Source organism: Setaria italica, chromosome I, assembly GCF_000263155.2.
Source record: "Setaria italica strain Yugu1 chromosome I, Setaria_italica_v2.0, whole genome shotgun sequence".
Taxonomy (NCBI): domain Eukaryota; kingdom Viridiplantae; phylum Streptophyta; class Magnoliopsida; order Poales; family Poaceae; genus Setaria; species Setaria italica.
The window spans coordinates 35,540,661-35,561,202 of NC_028450.1; the positions used below are offsets into that span (position 1 = coordinate 35,540,661).

A 20,542-nucleotide genomic window follows, 5' to 3' on the forward strand; every position below is an offset into this window, starting at 1 on the left:
GTGCTCTGGTTCGATGGTCAAGCTTTTGGTATGACGTGATTGGGCACCGATCCTCCAAATTAAATTTTGACTATTTATCTTATCTTATCTTATCTTATTCATAATTATGAATCCTTTGCATTATAAAATAAAAATGATAGTTAAATTATCGGTTAAAGATTGTAAAATTTAAATCTTGAGATGCATGCCATAGTGTTCATGAATAGTGTCTATGATGCCACGTAAGCAAGATATCATTTTAGAAACCACACTCTCCAACCCAAGGTTTCTTAGAAACCACACTCTCCAACCTAAGGTTTCTTGGTGTAGTTTTATAATAAATTCATCATTTCTCCTCTCTACCAATTATATTATTTCTCCTCTCTACCAATTATATTTGTTCTTCATCTATCATGAAGATACTATACTCTCCCAATGCAAAACTCGGTGGTGTCTAGTGCATAGGTTCTCATGTTGAAACCGGTGTTTTAGACCGGCAACCCGCCTAGGGGTACCCTAGGTGGTCTTTTGTGTGGCGGGTGTCGTCGAGAATCAAGGAATCGATGGTGGCGCAAGGAACACGATTTAGACAGGTTCAGGCCGCTAGATCGCGTAATACCCTATGTTCTATGTATTGATTGTATTGAACTTCTTAGCTGTTGTTTAGAGGGGGTCCCTACCCGCCCTTATATAGTTGGCGGAGCAGGGTTACAGGATGGAGTCCTAGTCGGACATAGTTACAGAGTTCTACTCCTAATGGTAGAGTAGTTTCCTTGTGTATTCCGACTAGTATTCAGGAGTCCGTGCAGGCTACGTTACCCTGCGGTGTAGCCACCCATATCCTGATCATGTCCGAGTATGTCCCTGAGTGGGCCATACAAGGCCTACTCATGAGCCTGGGGATGTATGCATGACAACCAGATCTTGCATGAGACCCAGTTTCTTCCTCTCTTTATTCTCTTTCTTATTTAATACAGTGATACATGAGCTAAATGTCCTATGTGGCATGATAATTAATGTTATGAAAACCATCCTAATTGGAGGGTTAGGATTGCTCTTACAAACAAAAGTTGAGGTTGAGAGTCTAGCATTAAATGGATGTGTAGAAAATACTTCTAAGTTCTATATTAGTTCTAAGTGCCATGTCATTTATTGATCATTGAGTCGACGAATGAAACTAGATCTCTCAGTACAAAGTTTCACTTCACAATTTCATATGTTAGCATATTATTTAAATGTTTCATCTAAATGACCAATGGGAGTTGATGAGTGTGTAGATGAAACACAAATCCTCTCAGTGGAGTTTCATTCCAGTTTCATGCTCTTGGTAACTGTGTACACAAGTTTCATCCTCATGAAACTCTGTTCTTCTCTTCCATCATAAATTACATGCCATGTCATCACTTTTACCTATATGGCATGCTATTTAATGAGAATAAAACTCATATGACACTTGCATTGAGAATGGCCTTAGGCCAGTTCCAAGTTTCCATCCCTCCAATTAGGATGGTTTCATGGCATTAAGAATCAAATGTTAGCATTGGATACCGTGTCAAGTTTGACCCGCTGTCTTACATATTAGGATGGAGGGAGTAGTGGGCAAAGGCATCTCTCTCTGAATCTCAAATGAGTTAATTTGATGGACTGTCCTAGCAAAGAGCCAAATTTTTGGCTAGGTTTTCCTCAAAAACTCTTCTTACCCATGGAGTACTCTTCATTTTCAGACTGCACGAAATGTCACCTCCAAGCTCTAGCTAATGCGGCGAGAGGAGTGATGCACAAATGTTGTACTAAGTTACTACCACGCGGGCACTCGTGTAATATACAGGAGAGAAGTCGTGGCAGAAGTCTGGCATGCAAAGAAGGTACCCTCGGCCCGGGCAGATGTGCACACAAGAGGGTTGGTATAACTTGCATCGCATGGAGCTATGGCAGAAACATTTTACGTCTCAAAAAAAAAGCTGATAAGCTCATTCACAGGTAAGCTTTGGTCCCAACAATATGTTAGGCACTGTCAAATTTGTTTTCTCTAGGCTGGTTGAAATTTATTTTGTGACAATACTTCTACCAACCTTATGAATATTTCGCTATGAAGTTTGCAAGGAGTGTTTAGTAGCTGAAATACAACTCTAAAAATGACAAACAATCATCTTCTCAGCTTTTCTGTCCCTGGAAATGCGTTTATAGCCTTCCTCTTGCAACTCTAAGGGCTGACCATAAAAAATCTCTAGGGTCTCTGGAATGTAGAAATGAAAAATACAGTAATATAGAATTCAAATTTTTCCCCTATGGTAGAGGCAACCAAAGAATGAATATACAATGAGTAACTTGATGGATGGCAAGCTTGTGAGAATACTAACGACTCTCTAAATGAGCCTGAAACTATACATATTTTTATGGTGTGCCTTGTCAACTAACACCATAGCTTTGAAATGCATTGAGTTGAGCTCGGTAAATGGTGGTACACACCAGGGATGGACTTTGGGGGAAACTAGATCTAGTGGGGGCATACCATAAGAATTAGCAGATTCTTTTGAGGCATGTAATGGTGACAACAATATTGATTAATTTAGCTTAAAAATCTTGAGTGAGGGCATGTGCTCTCACTCGCTTGAACCTAGGTACGTCCCTGGTACACACTACAGCATGTTGAGTTTCAGCTTTATTTTTCTTCCAAAATTGTTTTATTTTATAAGCTGATCTATAGTTTGCATGTGGTTCTAGCTCGTCCAATGATCTGCATACAGAAACACCAATATTCCAAGCAGTGCCATCATAATACAAAACTGCGAGAAAGAAAAAAGAAAAAGGTGCAACGTCATGTTTATGGTCACACCTTTCACTAGTAGAAAATTTGGCATTAGTCCCGGTTGATAGGCCTTAAATCTCTCTAAAATCCGTCCAGGATAAAATTTTCGAGACGAAAGGGGGTCTTTAGTCCCGGATCGTTCATTCGGGACTAAAGACCTCCTAACTGGGACTAAAAAGTTTCGAAAAAAATAAAAAAAACGCCCCACGCGGGCTGGCTGGGGTTTTACATTAGCTGGGGCTAGGGACTGGAGTTTTATATCTCATGTTGGCAAAGACGTCACTATCTGGTCTTGAGAACGTGCTGTAATTCAAGGTGAAACCCCAGTTCTGCCCAGTTTAAAATGCAGTTAACTTTTGTTGCTTATCTTATTATCAAATTGCCCAGTTTAAGATGTAGTTAACTTTTGTTGCTTATCTTATTATCAAATCATCAAGATATAGGATGATCCATATACTAGCATGACGCAGCTGCAGGCAAGCTGCAAGCGGCACAGGCAATGGCTGCACCGCTGCAGTGCGTACAGCAATATAAAGCGCGAGTGAATTTACAGATGTCGCGTCTTTAGTCGTGGAGGATGTATTTGTTGATCTACTGTCAAGGGAATTCATAGGGCGCTCTAAGCGGGGGGCCGCGTCTCCACACTATAGCATGGTTCTCCCATCGAGTACCGAACAGGTTGCGATATACTGCTAAACGCTCCCTTTTTTTTTTTTTGTAACGAACTGAAAGAAAGCCCCTTGCAAACAAAAACCCGGACACCCGCACGTACACTGGCAGGATGACCAATGCCGGAACGGAACCTAGGTCACTGCATAGTAAATTACGCCTACAAATAAGATCAACCGGACATTCATTTAGTCAAAACCTCAACAGGTACCAGGGGGCATGATAAGTGACAGATGCAAAGGGAAATTACGAGACAAGTCTATTACAATACTAGCTAGCAATTACAAATTATTTGCCCAAACCTTTAGACTCACTAAATAGAACAGACTCCACTACACAGCAAGCATGCCGCCCTCTCTGATCAGGTCCATCAGCATCATCAGTACCGCTTCTTTGCAGAATTAAAATTATTGGATTTTGTACTTGCTTTGTCGAGGCGGTGAAAGGTCGTAACCATCGTCACAAAAGAAGACATGCCAACGGTATATACCAACACGAGCTGAATGCGTGGGCCAAAATGTCTAAGCCATGCCAGGAACCGCGTCTTTGATGTTCTACAATAAAGGAAGTACAGAAGCACAGCATTGTTAGATCAGTATAAATGTTTAAGAAATGAGAAAGATAACGCCTATACATTTTGAAATAGTGAAGAAAAAGCACAGAGCTACAAGAATGTTTGGCCTTAGTATTCCACTATTGATATTAAAGCTGTAGCTAAAAAACTCAGATATAGTGTAGAGCTTGCCTGTCGCTTTATATGTGAGGTAAAACAGTACAATACATCCTTCAATGTGAAACAACCTACTAGTAGGTTAAAACAATAATGCACATAGGATTGACTACAATCAACAGTATCCTTACTCTTTCCTTTCACCCGAGAGGAGCCTCTTCTGCTGTAAGCACTTCACACCCTCGGTCCCAACAGGGAAATGCTGCCAGCCCTGCAGCAACAACTCCAATCAGTATTAATGGTAAACAATAATCATAGCAAACAAGTTAATTGTGACCCAAAATTATTTACTAAACTCAAGTTTCAGATAGAGCAGCCTGTTCCTTGTCAACAGAAGAAACTATTAGCCAGCAGATTAGTTTTCTAGAACATGGCTTTGTACTAACAGTTAGCAGAAGTCGTGGACAACAAAGATAATACTATCAAAACCTACTTTCAGTAAAAGGGACAGGTCTGAAATCTCCAGAGCCTAGGTGTAATTCCATTGGCATTAGTATTACGATCAATTGGGTAGAAGTAAAGAGTTCAGGCTTCAACATTAAAATAACTACACAAAACAACTTACAAACACCATGATTCCACCATATGCACACAAAGAAGGAAATTGTTTTCAAACAAAATTCAAAACATTAGATGGTAACAGCAATAGAGAATATATCAGTAACGGGGCATCAAAAAATAGATTCAATGGGAAAATCTTTATTGAAAAAGTGGGGGACCAGATTCAATGGAACCCAAAGGTTTTCTGACATACTGCTGAGCTGTGCTCTTCAGTGCATTAATCAAAGCTTAGCAGATGGCAGTGGCAAAATTGAATATATACTTAAATGTAAGCCATGTTGGCCCTAAATGTAACTTGTTCAGGTTTGCTGTGTTAGGTATAAAGAAAATGTTGGCCCCCAGATTTTGTGACAATGGCCATCACTAAAAGAGGTTTGACGAACGAGTTTATACAGTGAATCAGCAAAGAGGTGAATCCTGATTGGGCAAATTGTAATGTGCATTCAAGGAATTGCTATCACTCCGAGTTTATACAAGTAATGAAAATTGTGACGAGTTTTCCCCTTCGGTCAATAAGAAAAAATGATGCCTCTTGCCTGGATCATTCAAGGAGTTCAGGTGCCTAGATTACGAAATCAACTGAAGTGAGGAGCAAGGTGCGATTTTTACGCAAGCGGGCCAACTACGAAGCCAGGTCCTAAATTGAATACGTGGCCTCACCTGGAAATTAGGGACGCCGCGGGTGCGCGCCGCAGTACCAGTAGCGGCAGGAGACATGAAGGTCCTCATCAGCTGGGCCGCTGGTTCGGGATGCGGAACCAATAGCTCCGCGGGGCGGAGCGACGGCAGCGTCGGGGATCGGAGGATCTCTGCCCCGCGTTGGCTCATCATCGAAGGAGCTGCTGAGGGTCCCGATAGGCGGCGGAAAACCCTCCCCAACGCCGAGCGCAACATCGCCATCTCTTGTTCTTCACCTCCTCTTCAACTCCTCTCCTCCTCTCTCTCTGGTCGGGTCGGGTCGGGTCGATTAGGGTTGGCTGCTGTTCTGTTATGTTCGGGTGCTGCGGCGCAAAATATAGGTAGGGGTTACTCCTACGATCTGGATGGAATTCCACTTTTCCCTCTGACTCGGCTTCCTTCTCGACTCGGACTCCAGCGTTAAACCTTGGCAGACGAGGGCCCGCGTGGAGCAGGCCTGCCGAGACCGGCGTGGCGCGCGGGGGTGATTGAGGTAGTCATTGGAACTAATATTTTATTTTAGCTAGCATGTACTTTACAGAGCATGCACTTTATAGGTTTTCTAGTTCATTTTAGGGCCCGTTTGGATACACCCTCGTAAACTTTAGGACACTCATAAAGTTTAGGAACTAGAAATTGGTAGTCCTAAAATTTATGAGTGGACTGTTTGGATGGAATCATAATCTTTAGGATGTTAGAGGGGAAATGACTTTTGTACCCCTAATTACTCCACCCCTGCTCCGTTTCTAACGCCGTGGAGAGAGAAGGGGAGGGGCAATAGGGGTAAATGATGGGTTGGGGACCACTTTTAGGAGAAAAATGATCCATTATGATGGTTTGATCCTCCTAATGAAAAGAGCACTCCTAAACATTATGAATGCACTTTTATGACATATGTTTGGATGCACAAGTCCTAAAAGTGGACTAAAAGTGAAGTCCTAAAGATTATGAGTGTGTATCCAAACAGGCCCTTAGTTACTCTTGCTTATTTTTAGGGTCCGTTCACTCATAATTTTTAGGAGTGTTGTAAACTTTAGGAGCTAGAAATTGGTAGTCCTAAAATTTATGAGTGGGCTGTTTGGATGGAATCATAATCTTTAGGATGTTAAAGGGAAAAATGACTTTTGTACCCCTAATTACTCTTGTAACCCTGCTCTGTTTCTAGCACTGCCCCTGCCCTGGTTATGGCGAGCAGCGCTGCTTCTGGCGCGCAAGTGCTGGTTGCCGTTCTTTTTTTTGGTCGACCCTTTTCTTAACTTTATCAATAAAATATTTTTGCAATGTCCAATAAATATTAAGCACAGTCCACCGTTAATGTAATTACAACTCAAAAATACAAAACCTCTACGATCTATTGAACAAAGCATTAGCTATATTATCACAGAATTCGCTCATATTTTGGTCTCCGTCTGACTCTTCGGTATTTCCCTCATGTCCTTCAGAGCTTGATTCTTGGGCTAAAGGAACAAAATTTTCATCACGATCACACATATGAAAGGCTCTATCCGTATTATCGTTCTCCCTAATGAAATTGTGAAATGCCATACATGCTACTATTATTTTGCTTTGCTTTCCATTGGAAAACTCTGGAGCATCATGCTGCAACTTCCTCAAATCAGGACGTTTCTGCAAGTGAGATGTGATTCTAAGTCAGGATCACTACATCCTGGAAATAAAAGGGTTAGTTGAAAATTTATCTCTCACCTCTATGTGTATATCCCACCACCAGTTAGGAGCTAGCACTATCCCATCTGAATTTCTACCTAGACCTGATTCCTTCTGTAGGCTTTTTCAAAAGGTATATATCCTTTTCAATTGATCTCTTCTATTCCTAAACTAAGAGGTCATGCTTCAAACCAGTAGCCATGTAGTACTTTTCCTGAATTATCTTCAACCCTCTAGTAGGCATGTAATGGTGACAACAATATTGATTAATTTAGCTTAAAAATCTTGAGTGAGGGCATGTGCTCTCACTCGCTTGAACCTAGGTACGTCCCTGGTACACACTACAGCATGTTGAGTTCCAACTTTATTTTTCTTCCAAAATTGTTTTATTTTATAAGCTGATCTATAGTTTGCATGTGGTTCTAGCTCGGCCAGTGATCTGCATACATAAACACCAATATTCCAAGCAGTGCCATCATAATATAAAACTGCGAGAAAGAAAAAAGAAAAAGGTGCAATATCATGTTTATGGTCACACCTTTCACTGGTAGAAAATTTGGCATTAGTCCCGATTGATAGACCTTAAATCTTTCTAAAATCCATCCAGGATAAAAATTTCGAGACAAAAAGGGATCTTTAGTCCCGGATCGTTCAATCGGGACTAAAGACCTCCCAACCGGAACTAAAAAGTTTTAAAAAAATAAAAAAAATGCCCCACGCGGGCCGGCTGGGGTTTTACATTAGCTGGGGCTAGGGACTGGAGTTTTATATCTCATGTTGGCAAAGACGTTACTATCTGGTCTTGAGAACGTGCTGTAATTCAAGGTGAAACCCACTGTTCTGCCCAGTTTAAGATGCAGTTAACTTTTGTTGCTTATCTTATTATCAAATTGCCCAGTTTAAGATGCAGTAACTTTTGTTGCTTATCTTATTATCAAATCGTCAAGATATAGGATGATCCATATACTAGCATGACGCAGCTGCAGGCAAGCTGCAAGCGGCACAAGCAATGGCTGTACCGCTGCAGTGCGTACAGCAATATAAAGCGCGAGTGAATTTACAGATGTCGCGTCGTTAGTCGTGGAGGATGTATTTGTTGATCTACTGTTAAGGGAATTCATAGGGCGCTCTAAGCGGGGGGCCGCGTCTCCACACATAGCACGGTCTCCCATCGAGTACCGAACAGGTTGCGATATACTGCTGAACGCTCCATTTTTTTGTTTTTTAACGAATTGAAAGAAAGCCCCTTGCAAACAAAAACCCGGACACCCGCACGTACACTGGCAGGATGACCAATGCCGGAACGGAACCTAGGTCACTGCATAGTAAATTACGCCTACAAATAAGATCAACCGGACATTCATTTAGTCAAAACCTCAACAGGTACCAGGGGGCATGATAAGTGACAGATGCAAAGGGAAATTACGAGACAAGTCTATTACAATACTAGCTAGCAATTACAAATTATTTGCCCAAACCTTTGGACTCACTAAATAGAACAGACTCCACTACACAGCAAGCATGCCGCCCTCTCTGATCAGGTCCATCAGCATCATCAGTACCGCTTCTTTGCAGAATTAAAATTATTGGATTTTGTAGTTGCTTTGTCGAGGCGGTGAAAGGTCGTAACCGTCGTCACAAAAGAAGACATGCCAACGGTATATACCAACACGAGCTGACGGCGTGGGCCAAAATGTCTATACAGCCATGCCAGGAACCGCGTCTTTGATGTTCTACAATAAAAGGAAGTACAGAAGCACAACATTGTTAGATCAGTATAAATGTTTAAGAAATGAGAAAGATAACGCCTATACATTTTGAAATAGTGAAGAAAAAGCACAGAGCATCAAAAAACATTAGATGATAACAGCAATAGAGAATATATCAGTAACGGGGCATCAAAAAATAGATTCAATGGGAAAATCTTTATTGAAAAAGGGGGGGGACCAGATTCAATGGAACCCAAAGGTTTTCTGGCATACTGCTGAGCTGTGCTCTTCAGTGCATTAATCAAAGCTTAGCAGATGGCAGTGGCAAAATTGAATATATACTTAAATGTAAGCCATGTTGGCCCTAAATGTAACTTGTTCAGGTTTGCTGTGTTGGGTATAAAGAAAATGTTGGCCCCCAGATTTTGTGACAATGGCCATCACTAAAAGAGGTTTGACGAACGAGTTTATACAGTGAATCAGCAAAGAGGTGAATCCTGATTGGGCAAATTGTAATGTGCATTCAAGGAATTGCTATCACTCCGAGTTTATACGAGTAATGAAAATTGTGACGAGTTTTCCCCTTCGGTCAATAAGAAAAAATGATGCCTCTTGCCTGGATCATTCAAGGAGTTCAGGTGCCTAGATTACGAAATCAACTGAAGTGAGGAGCAAGGTGCGATTTTTACGCAAGCGGGCCAACTACGAAGCCAGGTCCTAAATTGAATACGTGGCCTCACCTGGAAATTAGGGACGCCGCGGGTGCGCGCCGCAGCACCAGTAGCGGCAGGAGACATGAAGGTCCTCATCAGCTGGGCCGCTGGTTCGGGATGCGGAACCAATAGCTCCGCGGGGCGGAGCGACGGCAGCGTCGGGGATCGGAGGATCTCTGCCCCGCGTTGGCTCATCATCGAAGGAGCTGCTGAGGGTCCCGATAGGCGGCGGAAAACCCTCCCCAACGCCGAGCGCAACATCGCCATCTCTTGTTCTTCACCTCCTCTTCAACTCCTCTCCTCCTCTCTCTCTGGTCGGGTCGGGTCGGGTCGGGTCGATTAGGGTTGGCTGCTGTTCTGTTCTGTTCGGGTGCTGCGGCGCAAAATATAGGTAGGGGTTACTCCTACGATCTGGACTGAATTCCACTTTTCCCTCGGACTCGGCTCCCTTCTCGACTCGGACTCCAGCGTTAAACCTTGGCAGACGAGGGCCCGCGTGGAGCAGGCCCGCCGAGACCGGCGTGGCGCGCGGGGGCGATTGAGTTAGGACCTGTTTGGTTAGAATGGCTTATGCATAAGCAACTTATAAATAAGCAAATAAGTTGCTTATAATCCAAACACTCTTGTTTATAGAGTTGCTTATAAGTTGCTTATACATAAGCAAATAAGCAAGTGAGTAGCTGCTTATTTTGCTTATGGGGTGCTCTTTACCTCCCTACCCTCCCCCACTTTTCTCTGTCCCCCGTCTGCAATCCTCTCCCCAGATCCCCTTCTCTGTTGTTCTCCCACCCCGGCGCCGCGCCCGATCTCCGCCCGCCGGTCCCTCCCCGCTGCCGCCGCCGGCCTCCGCGCGCCGCTCACGCGACGGCCCGCCGCTCCCGGCCCGCCTCTGGCGCCAGCCTCCGCGCGCAGCTCCCGCCCCGGCCCGCCGCTTCCGCCCCGCCTCCGCCGCCGGCCTCCACGCGCTGCTCCCGCCCCGGTTTGTCGCTCCCACCCTGCCAACGCCGCTAGGCTCCGCGCGCCGCTCCCGCCCTGCCCCGGCCCTCCACTCCCGCCCCAGCCCGCCGCTCCCGGCCCGTCGCCCGCCTCCGCGCCCCACCGCCCGCCTCCGCGCCCAGTCGCCCGCCTCCGCCCGCCGCTAAGCTCCTACCCTCGTTTCTCTCTTGCCCTCATCCGCACTCTCTCCGCCCGATCCCCTTCCTCCCTCCCCCCGTCCGCACTGTTTTCCCCCAGATCCCCTTTCTCTCTGTCTTCCTCTTCCCCGGCGGCGCCGCCCCTGCGCCATCCCTGAAATCATGGACGGTTACCGTGATTTTTTTTCGCAGGGGGCCTCATCCTCGGCAGGTCCTTCCTTGCGTCAACCCCATGGCGTCCCCAACCCCGATGAGTTGGAGCTCCTGTCTCAATGGCCTGAGCAACCACATACAGCTCCTACTGTTTCTGCGGGGAGGGTTGGGATGGAGAATCTCGATCTAAACTCGCAGCAAGAAGATTTCCCCTACATTGAAGAGTACTCGGCATTACTCGATCGTGGAAGAGGCCGTGCCGATGGCGGGAGAGCAGCCTCGTTTCAACCTCCCCGTCAAAGCGCAAGTGGTATTCCAATTGGACGGGGAAGGAGTGCTACACGAGGTTCTGGCCGTGCCCGTGGAAGAAGTGTCTGCGCATCACATTCACCGCCGGCAGGTTGGTGTAACTGTTTCTTCCTGTACTTCTTTTTGCATAGGTAACTTATATGGTTAAGGATCATATATTTCTTGTTTGTTAGCCTATCATTCATTTTGTATAGGTAACTACCAGAAGAAGTCTTACTTGTACAGCATTATGTTTGTGTTCTGCCATTTTTTATAGACCTTTTTCAGAAAAAAGATAACAATTCTGGCATTTGGTGCATACAACAGCACAGGCATATTAGTGAATTGTGATGATTAGGAGTGATAAAAATACACAATAACAACAATGATGTATCAGTACCTTCTTAAGGTCATATCCACAGGTGAAATAAATGGAGTGAAATGCAGGTTAGATGCAGGTTAAATCCTTCACCAAGCATGCAAGATAGAAACTCCTCAACATCCCTCTTACTGTTCTGCTGTTCAAATTAACATGTTATTACTGTCTTGTACAAAAATAATATTGCTTGAGCAGTAGTTTTATGTGTAATTGCCATTCTTATGTTGAAAATATTATGTATGCCATAATGGAAAGTTCTAAAGGGGGTAACCCATAACATCATTTTTATTAACAGAAATGATTTTGAGCAGATAGTATGGTTGATCTTCATCTATTTGACTCAATAACTGTCTTGTATAAGCTGAAACTATCAATTCTTGTTGTGGACCAATTGTACTGTACATTTCTGAGCTAGTTGCTTCTGAGTTTGTTATTGCTAAGTTTGTTATCTCTGAATTTGTTATTTACGATAAATTTATGTCTGAATTATTTATTTTTCAACACTGTAGGTGCAAGTCCTCCCCTCCGTCAATCATTAAGGGGAAGGTTATCTCAATTTAGTGCTGTCAGACATGGTGCCTCTAACTCGGGTGCAACACACTGTCCATCGTTCACGAACACGGTGGATCAAGAAGATATTGATGAAGACGATGTTGACTCCTTTCCTTCTGTAAGCATTCTTATCTCAGCTGGTTATGTGTGAACATGTGTGTTGCATAAGTAGAGGCTTGAGCTTTATATTTCTTTCCATGTTATGTGTTAGAACAAGTATGACAAGGCGAATTGGAGCGCAGAAAACACCGGTATTTTTTGTGAACTCTGTGTTGAGCAAATGAGGCTAGGAAATTGTCCAGGTGGGAAGATTAACTCTAGGGGTTATAAAGAAATTGCACGAAAATTCAACGAAAGGACAGGCCTGAACCATGCTCCCAAACAATTCAGAAATAGGTGGACAACATGCAAGAAACTTTATGAATTCTATAAGTTTGCAATGTCACAGTCAGGACTAGGTAGGAAAGCAAATGGTGCCATTCTAGCTGACGACGATTGGTGGGATCAAAACATTAAGGTATTACGGTTTCCTAAAGAAATATCAAACCCAGGTTATATGTTTGTGAGAGGTTTTAATTGCTGTTTCATTTTGTATTACAGAGTTATAGTTCAGAGTGCCTGTTATTTTCAAGATATATGCCAAACTATGTTGATGACTTACAAGAGATGTACCAGAAGGTGGTAGTGGATGGAAATTCGTCTACCATTGCATGAAATGTAGCTGCCGAAGGTATTGACCTTGAGAAAGAGGTGATTGATTTACCAGAAGATGATGTTATGTTACCAGAAGATGGAACTGAAGACTACGCTAGCCCACTGAGTAGTAGCAGTCGAAAGAGGAGTTCTAGCACAAAAGACACTGCATGTAGTCCGCCAAAGAAGGGGAAAAATCAGTTCCTAAACATATTCAAAGACCTTGTGCACACAATGAAAGCTGACAGCTCTGAGGACTCTGAGGCAATAAAGCTGAAGCAGAGGGAGATGGAGTTAAAGCTGAAGTAGAGGGAGATGGAGATGAAGCAGAGGGAAATGGATATGAAGCAGAGGGAAATGGAGATGGAGTACAGGAGGAAGGAAAAGGAAGAGAAGTGGAAAAATGAGGAAAGGGAAGATTATGAGATAGATGAATGCATCAATATGGCAAGAGAATGTGGAGCTGTAGATGGTACAAAGGAATTTTTCATGGCAACTGAGTTGTTTGCAACAAGATACAACCGGAAAATTTTTTCCAAGATTAAAACAAATGAAGCAAGGTTGACTTGGCTACAAATGAAGTGCACGAGGAACAAGTGAAGCTATTGACCACTAGTTACTTGAGTTGCTTGAGGGGAACTTTTAAATAATGTGTGAAATATTTGAACTGTATTGTTCTGTGAACCTATGTTATGTGTGAACCCTCGTTATGTGTGGACCCGAGTTATGTGTGCCATTTGGTTCAGTTGTCATTCCATTTGTGTGCCCTCTATTACATTTACGATAACTTTTATGTCTCCTGTGTTGTTATGTGTGATCCACTTTAGTTTATTTTGTGATTAGTGGATATGAACTCTGATAAATTTTATTTTATTTGTACAGATTCCTCCTTTTCACTATTCATCGTCTTCTGATTCCGATGAAGAGTTGCTGAAAAGAAGGAAGAAGAAGAGGAGGCAACTTGCTACTATTTGTGCAGCTTTCGGTATGTACTATTACACGACATACCTAGACAAAGCTAAATATAGGGTTGCAAACCAAACTGGTTATGAATGGGTTGTTAGTACATTACAGAATAGGACATCTTGCTACAACATGTTTAGGATGAATAGAGATGTGTTTGATAGTCTACACAATATCCTAGTCCAATCATATGGGTTGAAGTCAACAAGGAGGATGACATCAGTAGAGGCTTTAGCTATGTTTGTGTGGATTTGTGGTGCGCCTCAAAGCATGAGGCAAGCTGAGGATCGTTTTGTTAGGTCCACTGAAACATGCAGTAGAAAGTTTGAGAAAGTATTGCATAGTCTGTGCAAGCTAGCAGGTGATATCATTAGACCAGTTGACCCAACATTTAGTACTGTGCATCGTAGACTGCAGTCACCACGGTTCTCCCCCTACTTTGATAATTGCATTGGAGCAATAGATGGAACACATGTGCCTATTATTGTGCCAGTGGACAAGGTTGTCCAACATACGGGCCGACATGGGTACACCCGCCAGAATGTGTTAGCAATATGTGATTTCGACATGAGATTTATGTTTGTTGTCGCCGGATGGCCTGGATCGGTGCATGACATGAGAGTCTTCAAAGATGCATTGATCAAGTACGGCGACAAGTTTCCTCATCCTCCAGAAGGTTCTTCCCTATTCTATGTTCCCATACTAGTCACAATGTCTATCTATTGGTTGAATATAACACGAAAATTAATTATTGTGCAGGGAAATTTTATCTGGTGGACTCTGGGTACCCAAACAGACCGGGATACCTGGCACCATACAAGGGTACGAAATATCATATCCCAGAGTTTCGACCAGGACCACTCCCAAGAGGTAAAAAAGAGCTTTTCAATTATGCCCATTCATCACTAAGGAATGTGATTGAGAGGTCTTTTGGAGTTTTGAAAAACAAATGGCGTATTTTGCGTGATTTACCGGCATATCCAATGGCAAAGCAAAGCAACATAATTATCGCTTGCATGGCAATTCATAACTTCATTAGAGAGAGTACACTTGCTGATGTGGACTTTGAGAGGGCGGATAACGATGAATGCTATGTGGCGCCTTCGGACGCATCGTCGTCACAAAACAATGCTGATACTAGTCAACACGGGGACGAAGATCAAGACATGAACCAATTTAGGGATTGGATTGCCGATGGACTCTCCAATAGATCTTAGGTTCCTTGTTTTGTAACGATGTTACTTGTACAATGTTGAACAACATTTGATTTGAATAATAATTTGGCTCCCAGCACCGTGGCAGCCAAATGAAAGCCGGGCTAGTTCTAGTTCCGCGGCAATTCCTTCTGGCGCCCAGGAGCTCATTCTGGCGCAAGGCCAGCTTTCCTCTCTGGCGCCAACTCTCCTTGTGCCGCCAAGGACCGGGCAAACTCCTTCTGGCGCCAAGGCCACCTTCCTAGCGCCAACTCTGCTTCTGGCGGACAGGAGAACTCCTTCTGGCGCCAAGGCCAGGAACCTCCTGGCGCCAATCTCCTTCTGGCGTCAAGGCCAGGAACCTCCTGGCGCCAATTTGGTTCTGGCGCCAAGGACCAGGAGGACCAGGAGCACTAGTATTAATTAGGGGTAGAGGGAAATGGGATGGCAGGGGTAAATGTGTCAATAGCAGTCTCATTTATTGCAAATAAGCAACCCAAACCAAACACCAAGACTTATAAATAAGCAACTTATAAATAAGCACCCATAACCAAACAGGCCCGTAGTCATTGGAACTAATATTTTATTTTAGCTAGCATGTACTTTACAGAGCATGCACTTTATAGGTTTTCTAGTTCATTTTAGTTACTCTTGCTTATTTTTAGGGTCCGTTCACTCATGATCTTTAGGAGTGTTGTAAACTTTAGGAGCTAGAAATTGGTAGTCCTAAAATTTATGAGTGGGCTGTTTGGATGGAATCATAATCTTTAGGATGTTAGAGGGAAAATGACTTTTGTACCCCTAATTACTCTTGTAACCCTGCTCTGTTTCTAGCGCTGCCCCTGCCCTGGTTATGGCGAGCAGCGCTGCTTCTGGCGCGCAAGTGCTGGCTGCCGTTTTTTTTTTGCCGACCCTTTTCTTAACTTTATCAATAAAATATTTTTGCAATGTCCAATAAACATTAAGCACAGTCCATCGTCAATATCATTACAACTCAAAAATACAAAACCTCTACGATCTATTGAACAAAGCATTAGCTATATTATCACAGAATTCGCTCATATTTTGGTCTCCGTCTGACTCTTCGGTATTTCCCTCATGTCCTTCAGAGCTTGATTCTTGGGCTAAAGGAATAAAATTTTCATCACGATCACACATATGAAAGGCTCTATCCGCATTATCGTTCTCCCTAATGAAATTGTGAAGTGCCATACATGCTACTATTATTTTGCTTTGCTTTCCATTGGAAAACTCTGGAGCACCATGCTGCAACTTCCTCAAATCAGGACGTTTCTGCAAGTGAGATGTGATTCTAAGTCAGGATCACTACATCCTGGAAATAAAAGGGTTAGTTGAAAATTTATCTCTCACCTCTGTGTGTATATCCCACCACCAGTTAGGAGCTAGCACTGTCCCATCTGAATTTCTACCTGGACCTGATTCCTTCTGTAGGCTTTTCCAAAAGGTATATATCCTTTTCAATTGATCTCTTCTATTCCTAAACTGAGAGAGGTCATGCTTCAAACCAGTAGCCATGTAGTACTTTTCTTGATTTATCTTCAACCCTCCGGTAGGCATGTAATGGTGACAACAATATTGATTAATTTAGCTTAAAAATCTTGAGTGAGGGCACGTGCTCTCACTCGCTTGAACCTAGGTATGTCCCTGGTACACACTACAGCATGTTGAGTTCCAGCTTTAATTTTCTTCCAAAATTGTTTTATTTTATAAGCTGATCTATAGTTTGCATGTGGTTCTAGCTCGGCCAGTGATCTGCATACAGAAACACCAATATTCCAAGCAGTGCCATCATAATATAAAACTGCGAGAAAGAAAAAAGAAAAAGGTGCAATGTCATGTTTATGGTCACACCTTTCACTGGTAGAAAATTTGGCATTAGTCCCAATTGATAGACCTTAAATCTCTCTAAAATCCATCCAGGATAAAAATTTCGAGACAAAAGGGGATCTTTAGTCCCGGATCGTTCAATCGGGACTAAAGACCTCCCAACCGGGACTAAAAAGTGTCAAAAAAATAAAAAAAAACGCCCCACGCGGGCCGGCTGGGGTTTTACATTAGCTGGGGCTAGGGACTGGAGTTTTATATCTCATGTTGGCAAAGACGTTACTATCTGGTCTTGAGAACGTGCTGTAATTCAAGGTGAAACCCACTGTTCTGCCCAGTTTAAGATGCAGTTAACTTTTGTTGCTTATCTTATTATCAAATTGCCCAGTTTAAGATGCAGTAACTTTTGTTGCTTATCTTATTATCAAATCGTCAAGATATAGGATGATCCATATACTAGCATGACGCAGCTGCAGGCAAGCTGCAAGCGGCACAAGCAATGGCTGTACCGCTGCAGTGCGTACAGCAATATAAAGCGCGAGTGAATTTACAGATGTCGCGTCTTTAGTCGTGGAGGATGTATTTGTTGATCTACTGTTAAGGGAATTCATAGGGCGCTCTAAGCGGGGGGCCGCGTCTCCACACTATAGCACGGTTCTCCCATCGAGTACCGAACAGGTTGCGATATACTGCTGAATGCTCCATTTTTTTGTTTTTGTAACGAACTGAAAGAAAGCCCCTTGCAAACAAAAACCCGGACACCCGCACACTGGCAGGATGACCAATGCCGGAACGGAACCTAGGTCACTGCATAGTAAATTACGCCTACAAATAAGATCAACCGGGAATTCATTTAGTCAAAACCTCAACAGGTACCAGGGGGCATGATAAGTGACAGATGCAAAGGGAAATTACGAGACAAGTCTATTACAATACTAGCTAGCAGTTACAAATTATTTGCCGAAACCATTAGACTCACTAAATAGAACAGACTCCACTACACAGCAAGCATGCCGCCCTCTCTGATCAGGTCCATCAGCATCACCAGTGCCGCTTCTTTGCAGAATTAAAATTATTGGATTTTGTAGGTGCTTTGTCGAGGCGGTGAAAGGTCGTAACCGTCGTCACAAAAGAAGACATGCCAACGACAATTACCAACGTGAGCTGAAAGCGTGGGCCAAAATGTCTATCCAGCCATGCCACGACCCGCATCCTTGATGTTCTACAATAAAGGAAGTACAGAAGCACAGCATTGTTAGATCAGTATAAATGTTTAAGAAATGAGAAAGATAACGCCTATACATTTTGAAATAGTGAAGAAAAAGCACAGAGCTACAAGAATGTTTGGCCTTAGTATTCCACTATTGATATTAAAGCTGTAGCTAAAAAACTCAGATATAGTGTAGAGCTTGCCTATCGCTTTATATGTGAGGTAAAACAGTACAATACATCCTTCAATGTGAAACAACCTACTAGTAGGTTAAAACAATAATGCACATGGGATTGACTACAATCAACAGTATCCTTACTCTTTCCTTTCCACCGAGAGGAACCTCTTCTGCTGTAAGCACTTCACACCCTCGGTCCCAACAGGGAAATGCTGCCAGCCCTGCAGCAACAATTCCAATCAGTATTAATGGTAAACAATAATCATAGCAAACAAGTTAATTGTGACCCAAAATTATTTACTAAACTCAAGTTTCAGATAGAGCAGCCTGTTCCTTGTCAACAGAAGAAAATATTAGCCAGCAGATTAGTTTTCTAGAACATGGCTTTGTACTAACAGTTAGCAGAAGTCGTGGACAACAAAGATAATACTATCAAAACCTACTTTCAGTAAAAGGGACAGGTCTGAAATCTCCAGAGCCTAGGTGTAATTCCATAGGCATTAGTATTACGATCAATTGGGTAGAAGTAAGAGTTCAGGCTTCAACATTAAAATAACTACACAAAACAACTAACAAACACCATGATTCCACCATAAGCACACAAAGAAGGAAATTGTTTTCAAACAAAATTGAAAACATTAGATGATAACAGCAATAGAGAATATATCAGTAACGGGGCATCAAAAAATAGATTCAATGGGAAAATCTTTATTGAAAAAGGGGGGACCAGATTCAATGGAACCCAAAGGTTTTCTGGCATACTGCTGAACTGTGCTCTTCAGTGCATTAATCAAAGCTTAGCAGATGGCAGTGGCAAAATTGAATATATACTTAAACATGTAAGCCATGTTGGCCCTAAATGTAACTTTTTTAGGTTTGCTGTGTTGGGTATAAAGAAAATGTTGGGCCCCAGATATTGTGACAATGGCCATCACTAAATTTCTGAGTTGCACAACCAAATCCAGCAATCCCAGGAGTACTCTTTAACCAATGCACCCCCAGCCCTTAAGACCCACCCAATCCTCGAGCTCTCAGGGTAAACACCGTTTGAAGCCTAATGAACTGAGTTGCAATTCTATGATACCATGTTATTCACAGTTCAGATGCAATGCATATGAAATGAATGGAACATTCAGATAGCACTCCGTGATTAAGATAGGGGACGAGGACGCCCCACTGATAAATGACCTACCCTGAAGGAACTGAAGCAAATGTGTGGGGGTGGCATCTCGTGATGCTGGAGGATAACACAAATGAATGATGCTATTGCTACCACTCAGTGTGGACAGCAAGGAAAGCAACTTGCTTCAATGCCAGGTTTGACGAACGAGTTTATACGGTGAATCAGCAAAGAGGTGAATTCTGATTGGGCAAATTGTAATGTGCATTCAAGGAATTGCTATCACTCCGAGTTTATACGAGTAATGAAAATTGTGACGAGTTTTCCCCTTCGGTCAATAAGAAAAAATGATGCCTCTTGCCTGGATCATTCAAGGAGTTCAGGTGCCTAGATTACGAAATCAACTGAAGTGAGGAGCAAGGTGCGATTTTTACGCAAGCGGGCCAACTACGAAGCCAGGTCCTAAATTGAATACGTGGTCTCACCTGGAAATTAGGGACGCCGCGGGTGCGCGCCGCAGTACCAGTAGCGGCAGGAGACATGAAGGTCCTCATCAGCTGGGCCGCTGGTTCGGGATGCGGAACCAATAGCTCCGCGGGGCGGAGCGACGGCAGCGTCGGGGATCGGAGGATCTCTGCCCCGCGTTGCCTCATCATCGAAGGAGCTGCTGAGGGTCCCGATAGGCGGCGGAAAACACTCCCCAACGCCGAGCGCAACATCGCCATCTCTTGTTCTTCACCTCCTCTTCAACTCCTCTCCTCCTCTCTCTCTGGTCGGGTCGGGTCGGGTCGATTAGGGTTGGCTGCTGTTCTGTTCTGTTCGGGTGCTGCGGCGCAAAATATAGGTAGGGGTTACTCCTACGATCCGGACTGAATTCCACTTTTCCCTCTGACTCGGCTCCCTTCTCGACTCGGACTCCAGCGTTAAACCTTGGCAGACGAGGGTCCGCGTGGAGCAGGCCCGTCGAGACCGGCGGGGCGCGCGGGGGTGATTGAGGTAGTCATTTGAACTAATATTTTAGTTTAGCTAGCATGCACTTTACGGAGCATGCACTTTATAGGTTTTCTAGTTCAGGCATGGTTTAGTTACTCTTGTTTATTTTTAAGGTCTGTTTGGATACGCACTCATAATCTTTAGAAGTGTTCTAAACTTTAGGAGCTAGAAATTAGTAGTCCTAAAATTTACGAGTGGGTTGTTTGGATCGAATCATAATTTTTAGGATGTTAGAGGAAAAACGACTTTTGTACCCCTAATTACTCTTGTAACCCTGCTCTGTTTCTAGCGCTGCCCCTGCCCTGGTTATGGCGAGCAACGCTGCTTCT

The 20,542-nt window shown here is 43.4% G+C and overlaps 2 protein-coding genes across 3 annotated transcripts; both read right to left on the minus strand.

Annotated features, from left to right (window-relative positions):
• Positions 1-3,624: 3,624 nt before the first annotated feature.
• On the minus strand, positions 3,625-5,781 carry LOC101758419. Its single transcript, XM_004953479.2, has 3 exons — positions 5,409-5,781; positions 4,319-4,398; positions 3,625-4,011 (listed from the first exon to the last, which is right to left on the minus strand). The coding sequence occupies exons 1-3, from the start codon at positions 5,646-5,648 to the stop codon at positions 3,837-3,839; spliced, it is 495 nt and encodes a 164-aa protein (XP_004953536.1). The 5' UTR covers positions 5,649-5,781; the 3' UTR covers positions 3,625-3,836.
• A 2,640-nt stretch (positions 5,782-8,421) lies between these two features.
• On the minus strand, positions 8,422-20,124 carry LOC101758006. Of its 2 annotated transcripts, none has more exons than XM_022824702.1 (3): positions 19,706-20,124; positions 18,242-18,321; positions 8,422-8,824 (listed from the first exon to the last, which is right to left on the minus strand). In XM_022824702.1, the coding sequence occupies exons 1-3, from the start codon at positions 19,943-19,945 to the stop codon at positions 8,647-8,649; spliced, it is 498 nt and encodes a 165-aa protein (XP_022680437.1). In that variant the 5' UTR covers positions 19,946-20,124; the 3' UTR covers positions 8,422-8,646. The 2 variants fall into 2 exon arrangements, with proteins under 2 accessions (XP_022680437.1, XP_004953535.1); XM_004953478.2 differs by lacking the exon at positions 8,422-8,824 and adding an exon at positions 17,545-17,934 and having other exon boundaries at positions 19,706-20,119.
• Between the last annotated feature and the right edge of the window lie 418 nt (positions 20,125-20,542).

Excerpts from the sequence above, each read along its gene's own strand:
- LOC101758419 (XM_004953479.2), bottom strand. The coding sequence starts at position 5,648 with ATGGCGATGTTGCGCTCGGCGTTGGGGAGGGTTTTCCGCCGCCTATCG. Across the intron at positions 4,399-5,408 it reads GCGGCGTCCCTAATTTCCAG|GGCTGGCAGCATTTCCCTGT; the intron begins GTGAGGCCACGT and ends TTGTTGCTGCAG. Across the intron at positions 4,012-4,318 it reads CTCTCGGGTGAAAGGAAAGA|AACATCAAAGACGCGGTTCC; the intron begins GTAAGGATACTG and ends CCTTTATTGTAG.
- LOC101758006 (XM_004953478.2), bottom strand. The coding sequence starts at position 19,945 with ATGGCGATGTTGCGCTCGGCGTTGGGGAGTGTTTTCCGCCGCCTATCG. Across the intron at positions 18,322-19,705 it reads GCGGCGTCCCTAATTTCCAG|GGCTGGCAGCATTTCCCTGT; the intron begins GTGAGACCACGT and ends TTGTTGCTGCAG. Across the intron at positions 17,935-18,241 it reads CTCTCGGTGGAAAGGAAAGA|AACATCAAGGATGCGGGTCG; the intron begins GTAAGGATACTG and ends CCTTTATTGTAG.